Source organism: Phalaenopsis equestris, unplaced genomic scaffold (genome assembly GCF_001263595.1).
Source record: "Phalaenopsis equestris unplaced genomic scaffold, ASM126359v1 Scaffold000002, whole genome shotgun sequence".
In the NCBI taxonomy this organism is placed as follows: domain Eukaryota; kingdom Viridiplantae; phylum Streptophyta; class Magnoliopsida; order Asparagales; family Orchidaceae; genus Phalaenopsis; species Phalaenopsis equestris.
The window spans coordinates 64298521-64307441 of record NW_018164444.1 but is presented as its reverse complement, the minus strand read 5'-3'; the positions used below and the strand labels follow the sequence as shown (position 1 = coordinate 64307441).

General features: G+C 31.6%; 2 protein-coding genes across 2 annotated transcripts in view; one reads left to right on the top strand and one right to left on the bottom strand.

Annotated features, from left to right (window-relative positions):
- The window catches only part of LOC110019567 (pectin acetylesterase 3-like), a 2581-nt gene extending 2488 nt beyond the window's left edge, over window positions 1–93 (bottom strand). Inside the window, exon 1 of the mRNA XM_020717293.1 lies at window positions 88–93. Coding sequence (XP_020572952.1) covers window positions 88–93 — 6 coding nt within the window. The remainder of the gene's footprint in view (window positions 1–87) is intronic.
- A 32-nt stretch (window positions 94–125) lies between these two features.
- Window positions 126–1728, top strand: LOC110019560 (heat shock factor-binding protein 1). The gene is made up of 5 exons (XM_020717279.1): window positions 126–131; window positions 198–251; window positions 524–547; window positions 638–680; window positions 1330–1728. The coding sequence occupies exons 1-5, from the start codon at window positions 126–128 to the stop codon at window positions 1446–1448; spliced, it is 246 nt and encodes an 81-aa protein (XP_020572938.1). The 3' UTR covers window positions 1449–1728.
- The last annotated feature ends 7193 nt before the right edge of the window (window positions 1729–8921 follow it).

Sequence of the window (8921 nt, the reverse complement as noted above, 5' to 3'; positions counted from 1 at the left end):
CTTGTTTTCTCACCACGCCTTGTTTTCATTTTCAATGTGAAAAAAGAAATTTTACCTCCTATCCCTTTTTTGATCGGCTATTCAAACAACCATTTTCTATTTTTGTGCCTTTCATTCAGTTTATAATGCCTGTTTTCATTATCCAAAATCTTTTTTGACCCACTTTTATGGATTTAAATTACGGTAACTATTGACAGGGTGACCATGAATCAGAAGACTTGATGAAGAACCCTGCTGATATGACAGCCTTTGTGAGTTATTCCTGGTTTATTTTTTATGTTTAAAATGGCTGAAAAACTGGTATTTTTTATTCTTTTTTAAATTCAATGAATGTAAAGTAACTTTTTCAGGCAGGGAGGCCAATTGTATAAACTCACATGCAAATGTACTCGATGTTTCCTTGAGTTCTTTTTTTCTAGAAATTGTTTACTTCGCTTCCTTTCTGCTGCCATTATCATTATTTTTGTTGTGCAATATGGAGAGTTTTTCCATTTTAATAATATTTTCAATTCAATTTTTTCAGGTTCAAAATCTTCTTGTTCAGATGGTGAGTTTCTTTTTCTTGCTTGAAGATCACACTAAACAAATGAAAATATAAGCTATATATTCTTGGTACTGACTGAATGGCCATTCACAGCAAACCAGGTTCCAGACAATGTCTGAAAGCATTATTGGGAAGAATATCCTTTATGGCTATTTCAATTCTTGTTCCAAATTTACCTCTATTATCCGTTTTGTTTGCTATTATTTGAAATCCATTATTATAGATATTAAACTGTATATCAGAGCTATCTAGAAATTACATTTTGTTTGATATAGCATAATTATTTGTATTTATTTAAGCGCTATTTTGAATGAACAATAATGATTTGAACCTGCTTTATTTTTTTTTTTTTTCTCTATTTTGAATGAACAATAATGATTTGAACCTGCTTTTTTTTTTTTTTTTTTCTCTTAAACATTCAATATTGCTGACAACTAGATGTAGATGGTGACCGGTTACTAGCTAGAAGCCATCTTTAATTATGTTGAAATTTAAGCTTCTGTAATTTGAAGATGTTAGAGAGTCAAATAAATGAAATATTTAAATAATATAGCATTACAAGATAGATGACCAGGAAATTTAATGAAAATGATGAAACGGCATAATTATGCATAAACTATGCAGACTTAAAAAATATTATTGCCACTGCTACCATTGCTATCCTCCCATATTAACGGTGTTACTGTGAAAATATTTCTGCTGAGATATTTGGAAAAATAATTTGTAATACAATCTTCGGTATGCCATCTTTCTTCTAGCTCGGTGTTTACTTTAACATTGCACACTAGATGAAATGGGAAGCCGGATTGATGAACTGGAGCAGAGCATCAACGACTTAAAAGCTGAGTTGGGAGAAGTTCCAGTCAAAAAACCCGAGGAATCGAAAACTACTGATGTTTCTTGAGATTTCTACATCTCCAGTCAGATTGAAGTGGGAAGCTAAGAAAAAGTTTATATTAGGTTTATTCAGCTTTCTTATTGGTATGCATCTCATGGTTGCAGCACTGCTAATTTGGTTTTGATTTCTTGATCCTCATAACTTTCATCGTTTTATCCGGTTAAACTTTTGGTGCAGTTCTGTGCTTGCCTTTAATGTGTTTTGACATTTCTAAATGCTGATTATTGTATGAGCTTGGAAATATTTGCAGAATTATGTAATATACCTGTTTGTGTTGCTCATTATTTCATTTTAATCACTGCTTGTCCTTGTTTTAATTTTTTTGGAAGGCATGATCGCTTCTCTTAATATCTTTCATTTATTTCTTCAATAAATAATATCCAATGACAATTTAAGAGAATATAATCAAAATAAAAAATGGCTAATTTAAAAATATAATAAATACAATTATTTGACTTAAAAATCGCGCTACTTAAGCAGGTGCTTGTAAGCTAACTGTTTGCGCATGTGTATGGCATAGTCTTGTTCCACAGAGTAGATGATTGCTTGCTTAAAAACTCAATGTATATATATATAAGAATGATTGGTAGTTTTAAAATGTTTCTCAGTTAGATTACATTGAGAAATAAGAATTTTCCATCTATTAATGCAAATTGAACAGCTTTATCATTGCTTGCATCACATAAGAATCTGTACTGTTTTGAGAATAAACCTCCCTGTAATTTACAAATTTAGTGAATAAGAACGTTGCTTTTTTTCAAAAAAAAAGTTATGAAATTCTTGAATTTTATTATTTTTTTTAAACTAGTAATCATGTGGTCGGTTCATGATATTTACATGCTTCTTTTACTAAAATGTTAAGTTCAATTTGATTATATGTTGAGATATTATTTATGAATGATGAAAATTGATTTTAGAGATCGACATAACTGATTGATTCTAAGCTTTGGCAGGTTCACCAATAAAGAGTTGAGGAAAGGCTTGGTTCAAAGAAAGTGGGAGAAGGGTTGAGGTTTGGTTGTCTGGTTTACTTAATGGCGAGGGAAATTTGACCATCCAGTGGGAGAAATAAAAGATACATGGAGGGGAAATTAAATAATAGGGTCATGTACATACATACCACACAATTCTTATATATTTTCATATCACCCCTAAACTTTGATATTTACATGCTTACCACTTAAATCCATAACATCACATAGAAAATACCACTATTATTAACTTTTTAGAAGTGAAAGACACCTTTTCATGCACAGTTTTATAAGAGCTAAGAGTTATAAATGTAAATATCGAATTTTAGGTGTCAGACAGGTAAATACATAAGAATGGTGTGGTATGTACGTAAATTTCTCTCAATAATATTTTGATGGATAGACATTGTGGCCCACATCCATTGTGAGAGGATGAGAGAGATTCTACAACTCAAGGGAAGAGTTATAGAGTTTATCAATATCCAGACTCTCCCCCTTCCTCTCTTTCCCAGCCTACAACTTAGATCTAGGATTGGTTTGTCTCTATGGTGTAACATGCTGTCTAGCCCCTCGAGGAAACCATTGTGGGAGAAACTTGAGGTAGTTTTGAGGTGGATGATGACACTTTAGTCGCTGGATTGAGCTGTGATGGTTGCAAGTGCACAAAGATAAAAAATGCATAAATTTGATTTGGAGAATGTTTTAAGTAGACATGCTTGGGGATGATATTATTGGTTGTTCCTTTGCGATTCAAATGACATTGTTAGATAAAACTTGGAGGATATTTTTGCACTATCTTGGAGATCTTATCAAATTCATCTGAAAAGGGCAGGTTGGATCTGCATATTGGCATTGGACACCATCATGGCCAGGTTTGGAATTCTAACCAAATCAGAATTCAAATCTTTGAGTGACCTTGAACACCTTTGGACATTTTATTTTTCTTGGCCTTTCCTACTATGAATCTGATTGCTTGTTCAATAGTTACTGATAGATGAAGGAAACGTTTTCAATGAATTTTGATTCATGAGCCTAAAAAAAGCTTCATATTGAAAATGGAAAGGGTATCAACTTGGAGGGTGATTGATAAGCTTATTATTATTAGAGGTAATGAAAGACAAATTGAACGTATGCATTGTAGAGATTTTCATTAGATGATCTAGAAGATCAGATATGATTTATTTAATTTTGGTAGATTAATATTTCTCTCTGGAGTAAGGCCTTGTGATTAATTAATGGGATAGAGGTCCTTCAATGCAAGAGTTAAAGATTGAGATAACTTATTTAAGAGTAGATACCAATGAATTTGATGAATATAGAACTATTAAAAGATCCTTTAAAGGAAGGATCAATAACTCATTGGGATTATAAAGTAGAGGTTTTGATTAATTGCAAATGCAAAAGGCTATATGGGTTTTAATAGGGAGAGATCCAATCACCCAGGAATTATAAATAAACATTGAATTTATAATATGAAGGGATCGTCTTCCTAAAGGAGCCTCAAAAGTTGTGAAAAATATAAGATGAGATTGATATTGGGATGTTTGAAGGGAAGACAAGTCTTACAACTTTACTAAAATCAAAGTGGTCCATGAGGCCAAGAATAATGTAAGAATGATGAGAATAACATAAGAATGAAGTGGCCTATAACCTTAAATATTGGGTGATTCTAGATCATTGGAGAACCCATCGAATCATAATTCCATGAGTTGAATGAAAAATATCTCTTAAGAATTAAACTATAGAACATCGCATGATTTTTTTTTTTTTTTGTTGGATTATGTTCATCACTGTAAGCCCAATGTTTAATTACCTTGTTTAGTATATAACCTTCGATTGTTCCAAGTATTTTGTTGTGCTATTGATAGGCATACTCATTTGTTTTTTATAACATTGACCAAAAGAATGTTCATGTATATTTTCTTGTTTTGCAAAGTTTTAAGTTGATTTTAGTTTGATAGATTTTAGATAGAAAAATTAAACTTAAAGGGCTTATCACAATCACAAAATCCATATAATATAACAATCAATTTAGGAAAAAAATTATAATATCATTATAAAAACATAAATATAAGCAAATAATCTTCTCACTGCCAAATATGTTGTGGATCCTGATTTATCTATTCATATATTATACTAGAACCTCAGCACAGAAGAAGAGAGAATGAGAAAGAGGGATGAGCAAAGATGGTTGAGTGGAAGGAGGGAATTCTGCTGCCAAACTCATTGAATAGAAATTTTAGGCTAGAACATGAAAGCTTGTTTAACCTTAATTCTTCTTGTGACCCAATATTTATAAGTGTGGAGAATGGTGTTTGAGTGCTACAAAAAAAAAAAAAAAATGCACGCAACGCACAAGCTACATATACTAAAAAGCGAAAAAAAAGAGGAGATAGAGAGAGCGAAAAAAAAAAAAAAAAAAAAAATGCACGCCCGCACGCACAAGCTACATATACTAAAAAGCGAAAAAAAGAGAGGAGATAGAGAGAGCAATAACCCAAGGTCTCAGAGATAGACTAGTAGTATGCCTTCTAATTTGAGCAATTGGATGCTTACTGTGGTGGACCTGCCAAATGTCTCTCTGGGCTTGGGCATATACGAGTCCAATGGTATTCTTCAGCGAGGAGTTCATGAACTTACTACATGTTCCTTGGTTAACTCGCTTGAGGATTTGCCTACGTTCTTGTGGGTTTGTTTAGGCCTTTTTTGGTAAGTTTACCTTGGCCAATTTGTATTGAACCTAATTGGGAGTTCTTCTGGAATTTGGTTGACAAACTCCCTTAAAACATGAGTGGCGAACCCTTCCTGAACTTCGATTTGGCGAGTTCACTTTGTCTTAGTTTGGTGAGTTCTCTCTAGTTCATTTGGGCATATTTCACTCTTAGTGTATTTTGGGTATACATTTAGAAGAAAAAAACAATTGAATGATACCGAAGAATAATTTTATTGCAAAAATGATACTGTCACTTAGTTCATTCCTTAAGATTAGTTATTTATTCTTCCATGTCAAGTCCATCACTCACCTTTTTTACATAAAAGAAACAGTTTAATGTAATAATTAGCATTTAATACATGAAATTGATAGAGAGCATAAATTAAGAAAAGTTAATTATAAGATTTTGCATTGATTTTGATCTCTTTGTTGTTTTTTCCCCCATCAACATCATTTAGCTTCTTATAATTGATTTCTCCCTTTTCGCGGTGAAAGGGTTACCAAGGATTGAGAGATTTTTCCTCCCATTAACTAAGCTCTGCAACTTTATGAATGGAGACTATTGCAAGCAAGATTGAAGTTTCAAAAGATACCATGATAGAACATGCGCAAAGTAGAAAGTTCAAAGAGGAGGAAGGTAAAGTTGGAACTCATTGAGACAGCTAATAAGATTCATTTGCGAGCGTTCGTCTGTGCGCCTATGCGTTCCTCATGTACTTGCTAACACCATTGCTAGTATCATATCAATGGTGGCCCGAGGCCCGAGTTGCCTTCGGCCTCGACTTATCTATTCCACCATTTTTTATGTTTAGGACTCAATAGTGGCACTTTGTAGCTCAACAAAGCCTCTATAGTCAATTTTAAACAAATATATAGAATTTGAAATTTTAGTAATTCTTGCTTTAATTGATGTGCCAAATTTAAGAATGTTTGAATTTATGATTGAGATTTTATTTTGTTCATAGCCTTGAGGGGAGGTTCGCATTAATGTCCAGGGAGTGATCGTGCCTTGTAAATTCTCCAAAGTATAAATATTACATAAATTTTTTCTCATTCGACATTTATTTTCAAATGATAGAGGTTTCATTAACCGAAAATGGGTAATAATTGATGTCATAAAAGAATTCACATGATTAGGAGTGAATCTTGATGTATTTTAGATGATATAGCTTTCAGAATAAATATTAAGCATGTCGATACTTTAATTTCATTTACTCTATGGTCAAATTGTGCTTCTTAATAGTATAAATTTGATAACATTATAAGTGATTTTATCCGAGTCCAAATGAGCTCAAATCAAAGACTTAAATTATAATTGAAAGCTTCAAAGCATTAATTGAAAGTTAAACAATCTCTAAATTTAGCATGCTTATCAAGTGGCTTGACACCTAAGATTACTTTGATTATCTTGCTCTTAAGACACTTAATGATGAATGAATTGCATGATTAAAGGATCAACATGGAGTATTTGAATGAATGAATTGCATGATTAAAGGATCAACATGGAGTATTCGAATGAGTGGTTTGAAATCGTGGGTGTAAGAGAGTTGGTATGATAATCAAAGGACACACACAGTCACTTTAAAATTATCAACACACCGGTAAAGTGAGAGATTTTAAAATTCGCTCTTTTAAAATTATATTTAAAATAAATAAGAGATTATTCTCCCTTATTTATCCATATAGTGTTTGATTTCTTTCCTTTTTTATCATGATGATTTGAATTTCCCTCTAATTGTAAGAGAGTTGGTATGAGATGAGTTAAATCTAAACTTTTGGAGAGAGCTGCAAGATAATGTTCACCAACAAGTTTCATCGACTACCAGCAGCACATGTTGTAACTCAATCATCATTGTCATACAACTATTGTAACTCAACTAATATCTCTAGGTCATTATTGCTTAAAAATTATCTTTTAACTAATGATGTTATGTGATATCTTTATAGTAACAACACACGACAAACAAATATTCGTAATTCTGTAAGCTCGTCGCCTCCAATTAAGAAGGGTATGAATGTATTTTGTCATTGTGAACTATTTTGATTGAGCAAGGCCTGTCTCGTATCCTATAAAGTGAATGAAAACTTCTCGCGTCTCATTTGACAAATGAAAATCCTAAACTTTGTTAGTACGAGATGCGGCGGGGCCCGGCCCGGTCACCGTATGGACTGTACTTGCGGACAACAGACGACCGGTCACTGCTGCATCTCGTCCGTTGCCCGCACATACGGTGACCGGACAGGAAAAACACTCCTTTTTTATTGAGTTCATCAGCAGTCTTTAAGTCTTCTGAGATTTTGGGAATGTATGTTTATTTTAGCCATTTAAGAAGATTAATATTAAAAGAAGAATGAATATATTGAAATATTTAGTATTTTAGTCATCCAATTAAATGAAGAATAGATTTAATCATGAATATTTATCATTAAACACATTATTATTATGAAGTATTCATGAATTATTGAATTATTTTATGAAATTAATTCAACTCAAACTTTGAGTTGAAAATATTATATTAGTTGAAAAAAAAATTAAATATTTAAACATTCAAAACATAGCATGATATTGCATTAAAAATAATTTCAAATGTGTTAAATGTAGGGTTTGATAAATTTTATATATGAGAGAACTTAAAAAAGCATATATTTAATTATTTATGTGAGCTTATTAATTTTTAAAATTAAATATATATATATTAGATATCTTATGGGGGGTTCTAAGATCTTCTTGTGGAGGGGCAAGAGGAGGAAGGAAGATTAAGGTCCGCTTAGAAGTAGTTTTAACCCTAAAGTCGATTGATTGTTTTCAAGCGGTGATAGATTTCTGATCGGCACTATGCGTCTGGCAGCATGATGCGATCCACTCCGTCGAACGTACGCCTGATTTACCAGACGTAATATTATCTGCTACACCTTTCTCTTCATAAAAGGCTATTAATACTACTTGAGTCTTTCTTTTCATTTTAATTCGTGCAATTAAGCCTGCATCAAAGATTTTTTTCATAAATAAATTATATATCTCTAAGATTCTATTTAGGCAAAAAAAAAAAAAAAAAAAAAAAAAACTTTTTTTTTTTGAAAAAAATGGTAAATCTTCCAAATCTAAAATTTATTATATTAAATGAAATTTTATTTAGTTTGCATTAAAAAATAATTATTTAAATATCATATTGATGTTTAATATTTATTGAAAATTATATTTAATTATTATATGACTTATGTGATTTATCATGAATATTTTGGTAGCATTTTTTTATTATATTTAATTCTAAATCGCTTAAATGTGAGATGACTGACCAAGTGATTTTTAGTGATTTTGTTTAATTTTAGTTTGCATTTAGAAAATGAAATCTATGGTCAGTTCATGCATTTTAATAAAAATAATAAAAAAAGAAGGGACACTTGACCTTGAAAAATTTAAATTAATTTTTTTTTAATTTATATTTTTTTATTTTATGAAGTCACATACACCATTATATGAGTGAGGCTTTGAATTCAAGATCTCATGGTTAAAAACAAATCATCCAACAACTAGGCTAAAATCTTTGCATAAATTAATACAAAAGTTTAATTTAGTGAAAGATTATGGAAATGATTTAGTCTAAATGTACTTATTTCTCATTATTATCATTAATATTCATGCACTTTCAGTAAAAACGAGGGTATGTTAATGTACGACATGAAGTTGTTGGAGCCGTTGTTGAGTCAAAAGAGCCGCCGCCGTCGAAGTCATCATCATCGAAGTCATGACAGTAGCCAAGAACCCATCCCACCCCCAATGTTATCCCAGCCGGA